The 18,635-nt window shown below is 44.0% G+C and overlaps 1 protein-coding gene across 2 annotated transcripts in view; it reads left to right on the plus strand.

The window, feature by feature from the left end:
* Window positions 1–6: 6 nt before the first annotated feature.
* SHTN1 (shootin 1) overlaps window positions 7–18,635 on the plus strand; it is a 106,076-nt gene continuing 87,447 nt past the window's right edge. The window contains exons 1-2 of one of the 2 annotated variants that reach the window (XM_006020550.3): window positions 7–30; window positions 13,099–13,151. Coding sequence is in view for 1 of the 2 variants with exons in the window: in XM_025200183.1 (XP_025055968.1) it covers window positions 9,996–10,002; window positions 13,099–13,151 (60 nt within the window). In the remaining variant the exon portion in view is untranslated. Of the gene's footprint in view, window positions 31–9,985; window positions 10,003–13,098; window positions 13,152–18,635 lie in introns of those variants that run through there. The other variant, XM_025200183.1, reaches the window with a different exon arrangement.

Raw genomic sequence — 18,635 nt, forward strand, 5'->3', positions numbered from 1 at the left:
TGCAGCGCATCGCCAGCCTCAAGGAGCGCGGTAAGGGCCTCTTGCAGCCGGGAGGGGTGGGGACAAAGCCCCCGGGGCTGCTGCCCTTCAGCACCCCATTGTCTGCTGCTCAATTCCTCCCCCCGTAGGTTTTCTCCTTCCCTTCCCTCTACCCGCACCCTGTGCAGGTCCCCGCCGCCCTCCCCTCTGCTCCAGCCCTGCCCCTTGTTCAGGAGTGACTGGCTTGCAATCTGTGCGATTTGGGATGACGAAATGCTGGGACACGTGCCCGGCTTAGCTCAGGCCTTTTGCCAGCGGCACCTGGTTACCCAGGGAAAAATAATCCTGCGCTGAAACCCTCAGGCGGATCCCTGAAGAAAGCTCCCGACAGGGATTTCTGTCTGTCTGTCTGGCGCGCAGAAGAAGGATGGGCATCGTGTCTGGATGCGGATGTGTTGCGCGTGGGTTAGGCATCCTGCTACCTGCAGCGGTCTCGTGGAGGGAGGTAACGGGCCACCGCGTTTCTGAACCGAGTCCCAGGGCCGTTTGTGCCAGATGGCACGGATGCACACAAGTTTAGGGCTGGAAGGGACCAAATGAGATCATTGGGTCCAGTACCCCCTGCTCTGGGCAGGAAAGATGGCTGGGGTCAAATAAGGTGTGCGTCCAGGTAACCCCTGCAAGGTGTGCGTCCGGTCTCCTTTTGAAGATCTCGGGGTAGGGGCCTGCACCACCCCAACTGGAAGTCTATGCCAGAGTCTGGGCACACAAACCAGGAGGAAGTTTTTCCTTATATCCAGCCTGAAACCTTCTTCTAAGAGTTTATGACCGTTGCTCCTGATTTTCCCCTGCGGCGTTTTGGTGACTAGTTCACCTAGCCCCTGATTTCCTCAATAAGAAGTAGATTAGGAAAAGTTTATTTGCCGCAGAATAATGATATTGTACTCTTAATCTGTGGACAGGCGTCCCACTGATTTTGGTGCGAGGCCTGCTGTGCCTTGAGGTCCTTAGTTTATCATTAGATAAGGAATTCAGACCTTGATACTGAATGAGCTTGACACCGCTGCCTTACCCGCCATCCTCTAAGGTGTCTAGCACGTGGCTGTCTAGATGCTGATGTCTCTTCCCAGCATTATGTGACTAGAAAACCCAAATGGCATGGAGTTTGGGTTAGGCTAGAAGTAGTTGGATGATTTGAAAGAACTAATCTTGCCAGCTGCTTGAATTAGTCATGCACAAACTTGATCGCTGCAGCTTCCGCTCTGACAAAACTGTTAGTAACCCCGCCTTTAATTTGGCAGCAGATATATGCCACAACATGCATCTTATTTGCGTGCATTACATTATCACTCCCATAACAGTGCTTAAAAATCTGCCTTTGCTGTGTCATGAAACGGCTCTGTTTTGAAAGTCACCAGGTGAACTTTAAAAAAATAAAGTCAGGACTGATTTGCATTAATTAATATATTGGACTGAAATGTGTGATGGAAGTTTTGTTTTGCTTGAGTTTGGAACGATGGAGGTCTGGTGATACACACGGATGCTTTGGTTGTCTATGAATTCAGTCTGATCTGTAACATTACCCAGTCTGTAGAGCAGAAGTTTTGGTAGCTCCTGAACCAGATCTCAGCTGAGTTCCTCGTACTTTGGATCTAAAACTTCAGACTATCCTGCCCCCCCCCTCCTCCCCCCCCCCCCCCCCCCAATCCATTCTGTAAATACCCAATAACTAGCACACTTTCTGAATTAGCTGTGGATCCAGTTTGAATTTTGGCTGATGAATAAGTCCAACTATAGTATACGCTTGTAATTTTCAAATGGATGCAAGTTTTTATAACACCAAAGAGTTGGATTGAAAATGAGTTGCTCTATGCAATTAGGCCTCACTGCTTTCTACCACCAGGACTATTAGCTGTGTGCTTTGAAAAAACAAAAATTGCTAAAATGGCTTCAAATGTAGTGCCCTTATGGACTCTTGGCATGAAATCCTTGATGCGTACGGATTTGTTGGCCAGGCAGCCATAATACTGTTTAGGATCTAATAAAACTTACAGCTGTCCAGGAAATAATTCAAGGAAAAGGCATTGAAGCTCCAGGGCTTGCTGTTCTAGATTCACCTCTGCTGCAAAAATGGGGCACTTTCAAGAGTAGCAGTAGATCAAGATCTTGCTGCAAATGTAGGAAATTTTATTCTGCTGCTAAAAACCTGAGCAAAAATGTAGAGTGAATACATGAGTGTGCTGCGTAAGAGAACTATTTCAGTTGAAAATATAATTAATTTATGGTTCACATTTGAAATATTGCAGCTTTGCGCCCATTGTCAGTTGGAGCAGCAAACCTAACTGGGAAATGCCCAAGTCAGTAGCCTAAATGATGAAAAGTCTATTAGATTCTTAAAAATTACTCTAACTGGAATGATCTGAATACAGTTAATGCTAAACTTGCTTTTGTTATAGAAAGGTTTTAAATCAAGCAGTTTTCCATTTATATTGCAGATAGGAGGAAAAGACTTTTACACATTTCTGACCTTCCTTACATGACAAAAGAAAGCTGATTTACAGGACACCACTAACTGTAAGCACTGGGTAGCTTGAATAAAGGTGTCTACATTTTATCTCCACTTTTATATAGAACTAAGCTGTGGTATTTTTCCAAACATAATATCCAGATGTCTCTGCTTAAGCACTGTGGGTAACAAATGTGTAAACTTGGTCAAGAATCCTGTCCGTCTTTGATTAAAGGCTAGTTTTGATGTTGGGTTGTAATGCTGCTGTCTTGCAAGACTTATAAAAAGTGTCTTGTGGATCTGAAAGGGTGTGAGTGAAGTTCAGCAAACTCTCTGCTGTTAGAGCGGTCTGAGAGAGTTGTTTTTTCAGAACTGAAAAGCATACCTCATGTGCCATCTGACTAGGCAATTCAATAGACCAGCCAAGGGATGATGAACGGCGTTGGAGAAGGCCACCAGGAAAGTCCATGAGCACCCTCTGTGATATTTTAGGTGCAGCTTCTAGGTTTCCCAGGAAGCTTTAATAGATTTAAACTGACGTGCCAGGTTCTTTGCTGCCCACACAACTCTCATTAGCACCTGTGAAGCTGACTGGTGTCTAGACATTTTGACTTTGCTGGTGGGCAAAGCTATGAGTGGCAACAAGGACACTGAAGTTGTCTGCATGAAAGATGCACTTTCTTCTCACCAGCGGTGAATAGGCGGGTGAACTTTCCAGGCCCTCTGTGTTTCGGTGGGATACCTGGTGCTGAGCATCCTTTGGCTTGCTGGATTATTGAGTTTAAGGCAAATGTCTTGAAGAAACACATTATGGAGGATACCCTAGATTTAAAGTAATGTTGCTAGTATAAAAAAGTTACTGAAGTGATTTGAACCGGTATAACGAGCATGCTGTAAATCTAAATATTATCCAAAGATACTCAGACTGGCAGCCTGGAAAATCCCATAAAGCAAAACCTCATTTAAACTGCATTCAAAATACCTATAGTGAAGACTTTAAATTGAAATAAAATACCTCTGGAAATAAAAGCAGGCAGTCAAACTAGTCCTTGAAGTAAAAGCAAAGAGTTTGTTGTAGGAATCCAAGGTACAGTAACAAACTTCTAATGTATCATGACAATGCTTGAATACCTGGCCCAGTTTAGTTCGGTTCCTGCGGCTCTACTCATAGTCATTTTAATTTTAAGGGTTCCCTCCAGCCGTCATTGTAACTTTGTTTTTCACTTGATATCAGCATAGGCGAATGCACACAGTGCCTAGAGTGATCAGCTGCTTAGAAATAGCTCCCAAAATATTCTGGTGATGGAGAAACTGTGTCACCATCAGGTTAGATTAAAGAAAAGACATAAAAGAGGGATAGATATTTAGAAATATTCATTCCATTTCTGACCTGTGCAGAGGACAAAAATTCAGCAGCTAGTAAGACAGAGTCTTTAGCCAGAATTTTTGGATATTAATGAATACTACTGAATGTCATGTTTGCATATAGACTCATAATATTGATAGTACAGGTAATGAAAATTGTATATGATTTCCTTTGTAAACATGTAATAATTTCAACTGCATGCAGTTCCTGTTTATAACGCCTGTGTTAGAATTTTGTTACTATAGTTGTCTGAATAAAAAAAAAATTAAAACGAAAAGAAATAGCTCCTAAATGTCATTGGGAACATTAAATGTCTTGCTACCTTTACAAACTATTGAAGTTTACTCCGGCATCAGCAGTTGGATTTTCTTCATATGTCTGTGGAAGGCTTTATCTAATTCCAAAATTGTCAATGGTATTTAATAAATTAGAATGACAGAAGAATCAGTTTTTTAGTCCTGACAATCAGTGCATCTGGATAGTTTTGAACAGATCCAAAAAATTATTAAAAATTATGCCAGAAATCTTTGAAAAAGTCAGTACCATGTGAAGAGGTGTGTTTCAGTAATAACCTTCACGTATGCCATTGGAGAACTACTATTGTAATTTTCTGAAGTCATCATGATCCTTAATAGAGACATGCAGGAGTTTGAGCCAGAACTTCACTTATATCTCTGTCCAGTTTAATCTGGGTGTGGTATACCTTGTCCATACTAGCCCACTGCAAATCTTGTTGTGCTTATGAACCTGTTTCTATAGACTCTAGTGTGATTACCATTTCCCAGCTGATCCAAATCCTCGATGAGTACTTTTATCATAGTTGGATAAAAATTCAGCAAAGATATACACATCTGTACACTCTTTTAATGGTTAATTTAATTCCCCTTCCAGTGCAAGGAGAGCTGCATAATGGGATGCTAACTTGGTTCTGATCCTGAAATGTTTTAGCATATATGTAACTTTGCACACATATACAGTTTAACACAAGGATGTATCACTGTGTGGTCTAAGTTGCTTTGTGCACATGTACACACAGCTGTAGGTGCACGTGTGCATATTATTTACAAACACTTGATATCCATTAGTGGGGTACATATTTGACAGAATGGTGGGTGTTATGTTAAAAGCCTGAAACCTGGCATGGTGACGGATCTCCATCTCCTGATTGTGCTTGAAGATCTGTTAGATCATTTTTGTCACATGCTGATTCCACTAAATCCTTATTTTAGTTCTCCTTGGCAATTCTTTAACTTGATTAGAAGGGGTATTAAATGTCTGTTCCTTTTCTCTTGATATTGTTCAAAGCATCTCCATTAACCATAATTCTAAGAATACTTTTTTCCTCTGTTTTCTTTTTATTTCCCCTCTCACCTTTGCCCTTTTGAGATCATGACTCCATTCCTGTTGTATCTGTGCAGCAAAAGCAAGTGATCTGATAACAATACCTTCTCTTGTGGTGTAGTGTGGGCTCCCCACTGCCGAGAGAAGAGCTGAATTTCTTTTTGCGGGCTGAGTTAGAGATGGACTGTTAGGCCAGAAACACAATTCTGTAGCTCACATGTCCGGGTTTTGGGGGGCTTTTTTTGGAAGCATGCATTGTAATCCAAGACATTTGGAGGGATCTTTCATCTAGTGGCAGACTGACTTTTTTTCTGATGGAAGAAGCTGAGTCGCTTAGGGAGTTCAACAAACAGAAAAACAATAGTGTATTCCCATAGGTATTTTGTCTACAGAAATTGGAGGGATAAACAGTAGAATAGGCCAAGGCCCCAAGAAGCTTCATGAGGTCAATCAAAGGAAGTTTTCCAATTATGTCTTCCCTCGGAGGAGCAGCTTGATTGTGCAAGAGACAGTTTGACTCCATGGAGCCACCCGATCTGTAGAGAAGGGCAGATCGAGTCCTGTAGATGCCGGGGCATCTGCCTGATCTGCTCCCGAGTGCTGTTCTCCTTCTGTCTCCATAACACAATGGTTCGTGTGGAAACTTAGCGTACATTTGGCTATCCGCAGCACGTTTAGACAAACCAGCCACCTTGTAAACTGGGTGTGTGGAGCTTAATATTGTTTTTTTCTAGCAGTATTAAGAGGGGATCAGCCGAAGTACCTGTTGTTCCAGGGGGACCGTGTGCGCTGCTCCTGCACCGACCTCTGTAGGACATTGGCTCCCTGGCTTTAGGCTTACAACTAAGTTTCCTCTCAGCTTAGAAGTATAAAGCAGGCCCTCTGACCTTCCTTTCATGTCCATGGCAGCTGTCAGCTGGCCCTCGCATGACTGTACGTGCATGAGTATAAAAGCAGCATCATTGTTTGATAAATATAGTGAGAGACAGAAATATGGCCTGATTCTTGGACATAATCTTGGGCTTTCTGAAACTAGACGCTCAACGGCAGCAGCCCCTTTATGACAGATCTGTCCTTAAAACTTTTGCCAGCATCAGTTAGGCTTGTGATTTTTCTTTTTATTGACATTCCTTTATTGGTAAAAGGCTAGGCGGTTGCATTTTTTATTGGCAAAGAGTGATTTTTCTGGAATAGCCTATTTAATATGGGGACCCAGAGTAAGCAACACCAACAGAAGCGTTCTGTCTTTTTTTTTTTTTTTTTACAATAAGCTGCATCTAGTGGCAAATTCCTTCTAGTGCAAACCAGGCTTTGTTTTAGAGGAGTAAACAATGACATGAGTTTTGTTTCCTTTGACAGCTCTCCTTCATTCCTGATTAAATGAGCAGGGTTGAAATGGTCAAGTGGCATCTTTGGTTGGTTTGACATGGAAGGACACTCAGCCACAGTGCTTAGAGGTCACACACATCTGTTTATCATAGACACAGCAAACTTACAAGAATATACCCTTGAGGATACATAAATGATGCCTGAAAGCTGCAAAATGTGAAACTTTGGGGTCAGCCATTGCAGTTAGTCATTAGGCTGGTTTAGATCCCACCGCCTCTAGTTAAGGTTGCCTTAGGTTTCTAATTAATACAGCCCTATTTTCAGTTGCTTATGACTTACTCCAAATAGTTGAAGTTTGGCGGAGATTTGCCTTGCTGGGTGATTGCCACAAGATGAATATTTTTCTTGGGAGGATGAACAAACATTTCAGCAATAAACATTCGGTTGTCATTCCGAATGAAATTGGAGGGATTATCTACTCATTTGCCCATGTTAAAAATATTGTTTTATTGCGAAGCTGTAATGCCTCTGTGTTTTAAGTTCAGTCTTGGAATTAAGGAGGAGTTTCTCTGGGGTCAGGGGTGTACCTTTTTGTTTTTTCCTCGTGAAAATACTGCTGTGTTCTTTGCTCAGTGCTCCCCGTCTTTGTTTCCACTGGGAGACTGGGACATGGGGATGAAACCTGGGACTAGAATGTGAAACGTGGTTGGGGAAGAGTGGAGACTGGGATGATGCTGATTGCAGACAAGGTCAGTCTTGAAGTTGGGGAGGGACAGAGGCAGAAATACCTGCAATCATTCAGGTATACACCTCTCAGAGCCTGGCATGGAAGTCAATCTTCCTAGGGTGAATTCTTCTGCTTTCAGCCAACAGGTGTGAAACCCAATGGCCAAGTGTCCCATCTCCCTATTATGCTAGTACATTGGGGAGATGCCAACCTACTATTGCTGCTAGCTACTTTGGTTCAAATACTCTGTGCTTTGGTTTTCAAGCTTCCATCCCTGCTGACGAATCTTGTGGGAGTTAATGAGAGGGAATTTCCATGCGGGGGCATTTCTGTTTCAGTTTGCTTTTTGTTTCAAATCCAGGCTATTGCATACAAAACTACATTAAATGAATGTTAAGGCTGCAAACCTGGCACTAAGGAGGAAGTGCTGGGACTGGGGCTGTCTGTGCATCCTTATTTCAGCCCCCCCCCGCTGTGCATCTTGAAACTTTAAGGTCTTTAATGTTTTTGGTAAGTAATACGCTGTTTCATTGTTGTATACATGTCTTGCTAGAAAATCTTTATTGGTTTAGATTTGTTCTATAACTTCTCTTCTGATTTATGATCACACACTGAAACAGGATATTTGTTTTCTCTGGAGACTGACACTGTAATTACCTGTTCAGTGGTATGTCTGCAAGCCATTTCTCAGAGGAAATACTATGGGCTGCATTAACAACATATGAAGCTTAGAATTCCTGTTTTGCTTTGTCTCCTTTTATGTATGCATATAGCTGGGTCATATTTTTCACATCACACACCTTCAGCTGCCTTTTAAAGATCAAATATTACCATCTCGAATGTTCTTTCTTTAAAGCAGAAGTAAAATATTTTGCTTTCATCTGAGAATGCGTTGTATTCCTGACCTATAAAATGTGAATTTGAAAACTATCAGTAATTTCTAACAGCTTGACCAAAAGTAGAAAGAGGCACTCCCAGAGCACTTTGTTTCATCGATGTAGGTGTGTCTTTGGCTAATGTTTGCAGTAAAGCAAGTTTGCTATGTACTTCTGCTTTTATGATATAGTTCAATTAATAAACACACTCCTAGTATTTTCATAATAAATATCTAATCACAATCTACTGTTACCAAATTCAGCTTCAGGGAAGAAATACCTGCAACCTTGCTAATAACAAAACAGCTACTGCATTTGTCTCTTAATCTTTTGATTTAGTTGTATGCTAAAATTTGTGCAGCTGAAGCTTATTAACTATTTTTGCTGGAACAACTGAATTGTGGGAACAGGTGAATGTATTTTCTATGTGTAGGCTCACTGCATCACAGCATATATACTCTTTTTAATTTATTTAGAAAATTTATAGTTTGAATCTTTTTTTAAAAAAAGGCGGGTCAGGAAGTTGTTTTGAGTTAGGCGGCAGACCCGTTTTCAACTCGAAACACCTTTGTTCTCCTTCCTTACATTAGGTCAATGCAGGCTTGAATGAAAGCTGTAAAATGTTTATGAGTCTGCAGGTGGAAAGCCTGGAATAAAGGTCATGGTTCTGATCTTGACAAGTTACACCAGCTTATCTCTCTCGACTTCAGGAGAGTTACTGCAGATTTCCCCTGGTAAAATTCAAAGCCGAATGAGGACAATCGTTATGAAAACTATGACATACCCATATTTTATATAGCAATAATAACCGGGCCTTGGGTGCTTGTTCTGAAGGCTTACAGTTACAATAGAGGCAGGTTGGAGTCATTTGATATTACGCTGCTACTAACTTTTGAGCAAAAATATGCATACTCTACAATGACGGGGGAATGTTGGGTGGAACATTGCCACTTTCTTGCTCCTCTGGCTGCTGGTGTTAATAATATCAATTGAAACTTCACTGGAAAGAGAGCACCTTTTTCTTCAGCCAAACTAGTTCAGTTGTACTGTGCAGTAGTTGACATCCTGCATAATCTGAATGGACTGGCACATGGTGTGGGCCAGGAAACCTGGAGTTGCTCCGATACTGTGGTGACTGTCATTATAGCGTGTACACACTGTTTAGAATCCTGATTCTGCCCCTAACTTGCAATGAAGGTTTAAGCAAGTCACCATCGTACCTGGTGCAGTTTGGGACCTGGATGAATTCTGTAGACATTTTAGTCTTGTTTACCTTGAAATTAGGTGGTTGAAGATGTGTTTTGTATCTCAGTATTTAATGCTTGAAAAACATACATAACAGCTCTGGCAGAAGATAACTGCATCTTGTATCAGATATGTAACTGCTCAGTCTTGCCTCCTGCTGCTGTAACCAAAGACCCTGATCCACAGCAAGGAACATGTATACTCCCCTCCACCCCCCAACATACATGCACAGTTTCATTTAATTGCTCCCATACTCCCTGAAGAGTTAGCTCTTCAGTAGCTCTGTTAAGCTACATTAGGTCAGTGGGGGTCAACCTTTTTGGCAGATTAGCCCCACACCCTCCCTGAGTGCCACCCTGGTTGTCTTCTCCTGCTCAACTGGCTGCTTTTCTTATTGCTTCCTGTCTGTGCTCCCTGCCCAGTCTGCTGCTCTGTTTTCTGCTCCATGCCCTATGTGTCGCTGTGTTGCCTTTCCCATTTCTGGTCTGCTGCATGCCACTTCTTGATCACCATTAGACCTTCCGTTAGATGGAAAGTTTTTAATAAATCTCTTCCTGAAAATTCTCCTTATTTCGTCTGGAGGCTGTTATCCATGCGATGTGAAAAATTATCTTACTACACTACTGCATGACAAGTAAGTGGGTATTATATGGATTCGGTGTAACTTCCTGGTGTCAATAACTTATTGTACCTGCAGAGCCCTTGATTGATTATCTGCAGCTAACTAAAGGTGTTGAGCCCCAGCTCAAGTTTGGGATTGTGCCCGGTATGCAAAGGCCAATAAAGATACCAGGGGTGAAAGTATAAAGAAGATTTATTGCTAGCAATAAAAGGTGCAAGTGGAATTATTTTACGTAACAAGCACACCGATTTCTAATTTTAAGCATTTTTTATACAGGGGTTTTAAACCTACACAAGTATTTTTGTTTGCTAATTGGTTATAAAAAAGTAACGCAAAAAGTTTTTTACTAAGCATGTTTTTATACCTGTGTTTTAGCTATGTATTTTATTTACATACATGTATGTTTTATTAGCATACTTTCTCTCCATCTAGGGGTGTAATTTTTAGTATTTTAATAAGCTTTTTAACCCAGTCCTCTAATTCTGCTTTTGTTTTTAAGCCTTCTTTATTTAAAACTGTCTCCTCCTTATTATTGCAAATGGGCATTTGTTACATAACATTTACTTTTGCTTGGGCCAGGCATAGTAGTTTTTAGGTTACTCCTTACAAAGGGTAGGACCGAAAAGAAAGTCCAGGTTAAAACTGATTTGGATGTCCAGTCGTTTTCAAGTACTAAACGGCAAGTGTGCTTCTCTTTAAACATACCTAGAAACTGTTAGTCTGTTCCAAGGGGTATATTTACCATCATGTTTGGATCTTTTCTTGCACCCAATACTGGGAGACTGCTAAAAATGTCTTACCTATGGAACAATGGACACTGTCAGTTTGATTAGAAATCCCCTGTGAGAAAACGTAATTTTATTGCCAAATTTTTCAGGTGCATCTACATTTTTTTTTCCTTTGTGGTTTTCTTTACTGTCAAATCTGCTGACTACTGATGAGTTTGCATGTGGTTTGTGGTCATAATTGTAGTGGGTTTGATATACTTGTCATGGTTTGCTTGTCTGTGCGGTGGATTTGGAGCTGCCAGTGCCAAACAAGTGTGGTTATTCTTCTTGGTTAGAATATTTGCTGAATATTAGGAGAATGCTCACTACTGCCGTAGCCAAGAGTAGTAATTTCCTCCGTACTCTCATCACCAGCTGGTGTTAATGGCAGGATAGAGTTTCTGGCTCTTTTTAAGGAACTGAGCATTAATGAGTTCTCTTTTGTAGCTAATATAAACAGTAGGCTCTTGCTAATTTTAGTTGGCTAATCTGCATATGCAAAGAGGCAGGATGATCCAATGGTTAGGGTATTAATGTAGGATTTATAAACCTAGGGCTTAATTCCCTTCTGTGCCACAGACTTCTCACATGACCTTGGATAAGTCCATTAGTCTCTTAGTACCTCAGTTCCCCATTTGAAAAATGAACCTCTGGGACCTGTGCTGAGGACAAATAAATTACAAAGAATGATGAAGCTCGTGTGATGCGACCATATAAATACTTAAAATGAACAAACCACATGAAGGCTTTATTAGCTCAGATCATATTTACAGGAGAAAGTTATAGCAATTTAATTAAAAATGGTATTTAAATTAAATTAAATTAAATTTAAATACAAGTGGTGCAAAAGACTGTAAACACCCTTGTTTTGCTTTTAAGAATGGCTTATTTCTGAGCTTGCCAATGCCTAATTGTTCTTAAACCCATTTTAAACAGAAGCAGAAGATTTCTTTTTACATTAAACTGATTTAGTTAAAAATAGTACCTTTAGGCCCTGGCTTTCCTGGTGTATTCCAGGAAATCCAGCTGCCTTATGGAAAAAAGCATTACAGCCACATGACACAACTCTTCTTCCTGAGTTAATTCTGTCTCCACCTGGGAAGTGTAGGGCCACCTCTTTTTGATGTGAGGTTGTTCTTTTTGGGACAGTTATTTGTTCATACAATTGCCCCCAGACTATTAATTCCAATTTGTTTGCATTAAATTTCTTTGTGTTTGGGGAAACTCCATTTAGGTAGCCCTGGCTTAAGTCGAATTGGTGCCATTTTCTTTCGTGAACTGACCCAAATGAGATGGTGAATAGATACCATGAGATGATGGCTCTATCATCATCATGAGATGATGGCTCTAGCAATCATATCGTTCAGATGTCTTAGTTTTAGCGACATGCACATCTTCTAGGTTCACATAATATTTCTTTTTGCATATTTTTACTTATTTCTCCAATGCTCGGGGGGTTGGAATTCTGATACAATATACGTGGCGCCTGTCCTGGCAGCCAAGCAGTCTGTTTTACGTACACACAATAAAGGAACAACAAAACTGAGGGGTTGGTCTGTGCGGGATGAAGTCTCTAAGCAATGGTATGTGCATGGTATGGCTTAGCAAACGAGAGCTTTCAAATGTACATTTAAAATAATCGCCATATACAAACAAGCGGTGTTTCCAAATCCTAGTTTTCTAGGATTACATTCATGCCTATGCATGGTTTATGGCAGCAGGAAGAAGATGGTCCAGCCCATAGGCTAGCTTGGGGCTCTGGAGATCCACATTTGTTTTCTTGTTTCTTCGTAGACTTCCTGTGTGGCCTTGGGCAAGTCGTTTCACTGAGGCATTCCCTGCGCTTCAGTTCCCCTTCTGTAAAATGGGGCTGATGATTTCCCCATCTCACAGAGCTGTTAATGAGGGTAAACACATGCAAGAATGAGGTGTTCAGACACTACGATGATGGGACCATATAAACACCTACCAATAGTATGGCAAATAAAAAATGAACTCTAGCTGATCCATAATGTGCCCTAACTTGGGTTTGAAATGATAAAGCTAGACCTGAGCTCCCTGTAATCTTTGCTCCCTATCGATATGCTTCTATTTAACTCTATTTAACCGAGGATGGGGCACCCACATGTTCCAGGTGCCCGAAGTTTAAAGAGATGCTTTGTGTTGCAGGAGTTACCGGCTAAACTTCTCTGGTCTATAACGTGCAGTAGGTCTAAATAGCTGACAGTAACAGCCTTAAAATGAACGAGTCTGAGGAAGTTGATGGCATTTCAATGCATGGAGCTGTCAAGGTGGGTCTACTATTAAAATATACTAATATTCTTCTTCTTTTTTTTTTCAGCTATTGGTGAATATGAAGAACTTAAAGCAGAAAATAAGAAAACGAAAGAAGAGGTTTGTACTCGGCAATATTTCCTTAATACCTAATGTTCTCAACGTTGTGAGTCCTGGTTTGTCTACTGCTTTCAGGTGGACCAAAGTGTGTGGGGTGTTGGAAGTGTGTGTGTGTGTGTGTGTGTGTGTGTGTGTGTGTGTAATTAGCTAAATATTAACCATAAACATGAGAGGTGAAAAGACGCATACACAGGTGTGTCGGATTGATTGTAGGCCTCAGAATTTTAGTGTGATCCTTCTTAGCCTCATGCCTTCAGCACCTGAAAAGGAGCAGTAAGGAGATATAACTCCCGACAGCAACAATGCCTGGCATCACCTATGACAGAAAATTTTTTATGCAGTTCTTAATGTTGGAACTGCTGTAAGTAAAGGTGAATGGAGGAGACCAGTTATCCTTAAGAAGTATGTTAGAAAAGCTTGCTTTCATGGGTATGAGTCTTGCTGTTCAGAACTGTTCCAGAAAATGAAGATTTGTTGCTTGAAACAATTATCCAGCTAGATCTTTTCTGTGTAAGAATGGATTTTTTAAAACATATTTAACATTTCTGCTTCGTTTAGTAGAACTAAAGGTTCTCAATTTGGCCTGATTTTGCAGGCTCCCTGAACTTCATATAATAAAGGTCAAACTTGAACCTTTTAACATAAGAAGTGAAGCACAGCAAGTCCCAGAAGTCCTTGTGAATCCTCAAACCGAGAAGGGGATTTAATCATGTGACTGCCACTGAAATGCACTAAGAATTCCAGGTCCTTCAGTGGAAGTTGCTAGTTGCTAAATCCCTTAAGTTTTGAAGCTCTTGACCAGCAATTCTGGAGCCTCCCATACGTGGTTGCTGGCTCCAAAGACCTGGTCCAAAAGGCATCCAACCTTGTGCATTAAGCACAAAATGTGTAACCAGAAGATATGAGTTCCACTCCTGCCTCTACTGCCAACTTTCATAATTAAATGATAGTTGAAATGTTATGCAATTTAATTATTCTCATCTTACAGATGAGCAGCTCTGAATGTGCTTTCATTGTGTACTTGCTATGCTAATACATCTCTTAATAGACAGGAGGAGGCAGCAGAATGGTGGTAGCACAGGGGTTAGTAGAGCAGTTAGGGGAAGCTTTTGTGTCTTAGGGTATGGAGCTTTCATGGGAGCTAGACTGAGACGATCAATGTTCCTTTGTCTTTGCCAGCCAGCAAGAATCAATCGCTGCTATTGTTTTTACCCTGGGGAGGGGTTTAGTCAAGTGGGCTAGGGACAAGTGTTACACATAAACTGGTTTAAGTAATCAGAAACTGGTTTAAATCTGTAACAGAGCATAAGTTCATTGCACATAAAGTTTCAAAATGGCCAGAACTGGTTTAAGACAAACCTGGTTGAATGTAGTATCAGACTTAACTGATTTGGGTCAAACCGATTTCTGCAGCATCTGTCCCAGACCCCTTCCTGGTTTAAGTTAAACCAGAGTCCCCCAGCATCCCAGAATGCTTTTCAGCCTTGGGCTGGGCTGTGCTGTCTGCTCCGGAGAGCAGGGCTGGCCCTGCCCCTCTGCTCCCTAGCTGGAGTGGGGGCAGGGTTAGGGGCAAGGCGAGATGCCAGCTGGCATGGCTCCCTGAGGCAAAGGGAGCAGGGAGGAGGTTTATTCCCCCCTCCCTCCCATCTCTCCCCGGGGGACCGCAGTGGGGGTCTAGCAGCCCCCATAGCAAACGGGGAGAGGGAGGGGGATTTAATCTCTCCCTTCATCCCCTGTCCCACTGGCAGCTGGGGTCTGCCTGGCCGCTGAGCAGCCCCTGTCAGCCATTCCCCCCTCCCCACTCCAGTGGCAGGGGAGGGAGCGTGGCCAGAGCCAGCCAGCATGGCCCCACCATCCACCTGCCTGCTGTGGGGCTGAGCCAGGCCAGCCTGTGGATGCTGCTGAGGGCACGCGTAGATGGGAAGTCCACAGGGGCTGGACTCTTCCTAGTGGGCTGCAGCTTGGGATGGGGCCACGGGGGCTGCACCACCAGATTACTCCCGGGTCCCTGCACCCAGGCTGGATAGTGCTGTCATGTCCCAGCGATTGTTGCTCTGTGATGGCCCAGCCCGGCAGCATGGGCAGGGGCTGGCCGGGTAGCGAGCTGCTCAGGCCAGCTTGGAGGTGCTGATGGGCCCTGAGCCTGGCAGCTGCCCACCACAGCTGCAGCCATGCCCCCAGTGCTGTGCAGCACCCAGTGGGTGCAGCCCCATCACAAGCTGCAGGGGGGCAGTTCTGCCCCCCTCGCTGCCACTGCTGCGGCCACTGCTGCTGCTGCCTCTGGCGTGCGGCGCTGCTCTGGGTGGGAAGGAAGGAAACTTCAGCCCTGTGGCTTTTGCCCAGCGCAGGGGGCTCTGCCTCCAGCTCCTGGACACCTTCTGTCCATTCTGCCCATTGGGGCTGCTCATCGCACCGGGCGGATGCAGAGAGTGGACAGCAGCCGGAGCTGGGCTGAAGGGGCAGGGCTGAAGTTCCCTCTGCCGCGCGGTGCTGAGGTGGGGGGAACAGAACAGCCCTGTCTGGCCCAGCCAGATTCCCCAGGCTGAAGCTTTCCCCCCCCTCCAGTGCCCCAAAACAGTGCACCAGGGGGAGGAGTGGGAGGGAGAGTACCTGCTAGAGGTGAGGGGAAGCTAGCTTGGCCCAGCAGTGCTGTTCTGCTCCCCTCACCTCCGCCTGCAACCCCTGCTCCTGCCTCAGAGCGTGAGCCTCTTCCCGGTGGGGCAAGAGCGGGGCGGTCAGAGCTGCAGTAGACTGCGTGGGGCAAGCAGCGGCACCGGGGCTTGGAGGGGTGAATATAGCCCCCAAACCTCCCTAGCGCTGCCACTGCTTGCCCTGTGCAGTCTGCAGCACCTCTGCCACTCCCGCCCTTGTTCCCGCACCTGCCTGCAGTGCGGCCCCGCTCCGGGAAGAGGCTCACGCTGTGGCAAACCGTGAAAAGGAGTGCTGCCCCTCGCCGCTCCAGCTGCAGGGGCAAGGGCACGGCCAGAGGCTAACCTGCATGGCCCTTTAGGTGAGGGGGCAGGGAGGGGGGGTTATTCCCCCTTCCTTCTGGTGTCTGGCAGGCTGGGGCAGTGAAGGGCTGCCACTTGCCCCGCGCAGGGAGTGATCGGTGGCGGTGGTCGGGGCTAGCGGACCCTGGCTGTGGTGCCCTAGGGGCAGAGGGAACAGAGCGGGCAATAAACCCCCTCCCTGCCTCCTCTGCCTCAGGGGGCCATGCCCTCGGCACCACCACTGCAGCAGTGAGGGGGGGGGGCTCCAGTCTGAGTCTGTGCTGGTGGGACAGGGAGGGGGGAACTAACCCCCCCCCTCCCCAGCCAGTTCATTTCAGGCTACTGCCAGGGCTGACCACATCCCCCCAGCACAGCTTCCCTGCAGCTATGGGCATGCTTTAGCACCCTCCCTCCCTCCCCCCAGGTCCTGGCCTGAGCCATTGTAGGCATGTGCCTGCATTTCTGGATTTAATAGTGAATGTTTCAACCTAATGGTTCAACCTAGGCAGGTTAGAGTTAGCTGCAAAGATTGAATCAATTCAGGCTCTGGCTTTTTGAATGTCTGTCCCTAGCCATGCTGGTGACATGGCCACTTAGGAACCTAGGTAGATGGGACAGCCCTTTAATAAACAGAGAGGACATGAGCAAGTGAGGAGGAAAAGGATTGGAGAGAACATACTATGTGAAATCCACTGACTCCTCCCTACCTCAAAACCGGGCAAGATGCATTTTTAAAATGTGAGATTTGAAGCGGGATGTGTTCAAATCAATCTTCTGAGCTTTTGAGATCAGCTAATTGAAAGAAGCTGTGTGCATTAGTGATACTCAGTGCCGGTCCAAGATACTACGTGGTGACAGTGAAAGTGTTGTTTCTGAGAGGAATCAGAACTCATGGTAAAGATGATATCTTTTATTAGACCAACTAGATATCTCTGAGAGAGGGATTTCCTATTTCAAATTTCTGTTGTTCTTGCAACTGGGAAACTTGGTAATTACTTGGCTGCAAACTTGGGTATGAAACCAACCATATTATTAATGACCATTTTTGTGCGGCAGAGCACTGATGCTGCAAAAATGGACCAAAGAAGCTCCCTGTCTGCTATGGGAAACTGTAGTGAAGTCTATGCACATTGCTTCAGGTTGCTGTAGTTCTGTCTTTTGATGTTCAAAGATATTAACCAAAAAAAAACCTGTCTAAGGTGAGTATGTTGGAAGCTTTTTTCATTGTGGAAAGTAAAACTACCTGTAGCTGTTAACTTATGAAGTATCATACTTACGGTATCGACATAAGTATGGTGTGATCTGTATATGTGTGCATATACATATAATTTAGTGTGTGTGTGTGTGGTGGGGTGGGGGGGGAGCGTATATGTATCTATAATTAGAGAGATGTTATATACCCATACAGGTATAAACCATGCATTTGTTCTGTTGTCAGTCTGTGGTTGCTCTGACCTCTGAGATGAACACTAAAAGAATGGAAAATTATGCAATTTTAAGGCACCTGATGACTTAAAATAAGCGTGGAACCTGGGGGTGTTGCTGCTGTCCTATAAATCTAGGTTAACATGCAAGCATTTTTACTGCCAACATCTGTCAAAAGAAGTTGTGGGAAGTAAAAACCTCTTATCTGTTCCCGATAGTGGACAGAGCAGTTGGGGTCAGTATTAGTTCCTGTGCTGACAAAGACAATTCTCCCCCCTACCTTATCAGAAGGTTGTGGTATCTGAGTGCAATTTAGTTTCTAATTCAAGGCCACCAACTGAGAAATTTCCACCAGTAGCAATCTTTCCAAGAGAGGGAGTGTCCAGGAGTTCAGCCTGCATCTGTCCTCTTTCCCCTGCAATCTGAGGGTGCTCTTGGTCTGGGGAAGGCATGGGAAGCAGTGTCAGCTCTACTCCTTCCCAGTTCCCAGGGGGAATGGAGCAGTGAGGAAAGGCTCCATATGCCTTCCCCACACCAGGCACCCCTGGTCTGGAGAACAAAAGGAGAGCAGCATGGCAAAGCCCCAGGCCTCTTCCCCAAACAGGGCAATCCCCAGTTGGGGAAGAGTAGGGGAGATATTAAGACCAACCCTTGAGAAACGCAACCCTCATCTCCCTTACTGCTACCCATGGCATGTCACTGTGTTCTTGGGGCTTTGGATTTTGTCCCTTTTAGTGTAGAAGGGTTTCAAGTGACAACCTTGGGAATTCTTTCATTTAGTGATGGCCTGCCAATGCAAGGGACTGGATTTGATGGCCCAGGAAGCCCTTTGCAGTACTATGTTCTTATGTTATTCAAAAAACTTTGTCTTTATTACCTTTTTTGCAAAAATACCACTTCATTCAAAAACTTTCAGGAATACTTCAAAAGAATATTTGAACCCAAAGGCTTAAGTGTTTAGGTTATCAACTTTCCTTACAGAGAACTTCATTTGCAGGGCCAGCCTGTCCTATACTGCAAAACCTGTGGCCGCAGGGGGCTCCTGTGCCCGGCTGCTCATTTCCCCCCC

The sequence above is a fragment of the Alligator sinensis genome, unplaced genomic scaffold (assembly GCF_000455745.1).
Source record: "Alligator sinensis unplaced genomic scaffold, ASM45574v1 scaffold527_1, whole genome shotgun sequence".
Lineage (NCBI taxonomy): Eukaryota > Metazoa > Chordata > Crocodylia > Alligatoridae > Alligator > Alligator sinensis.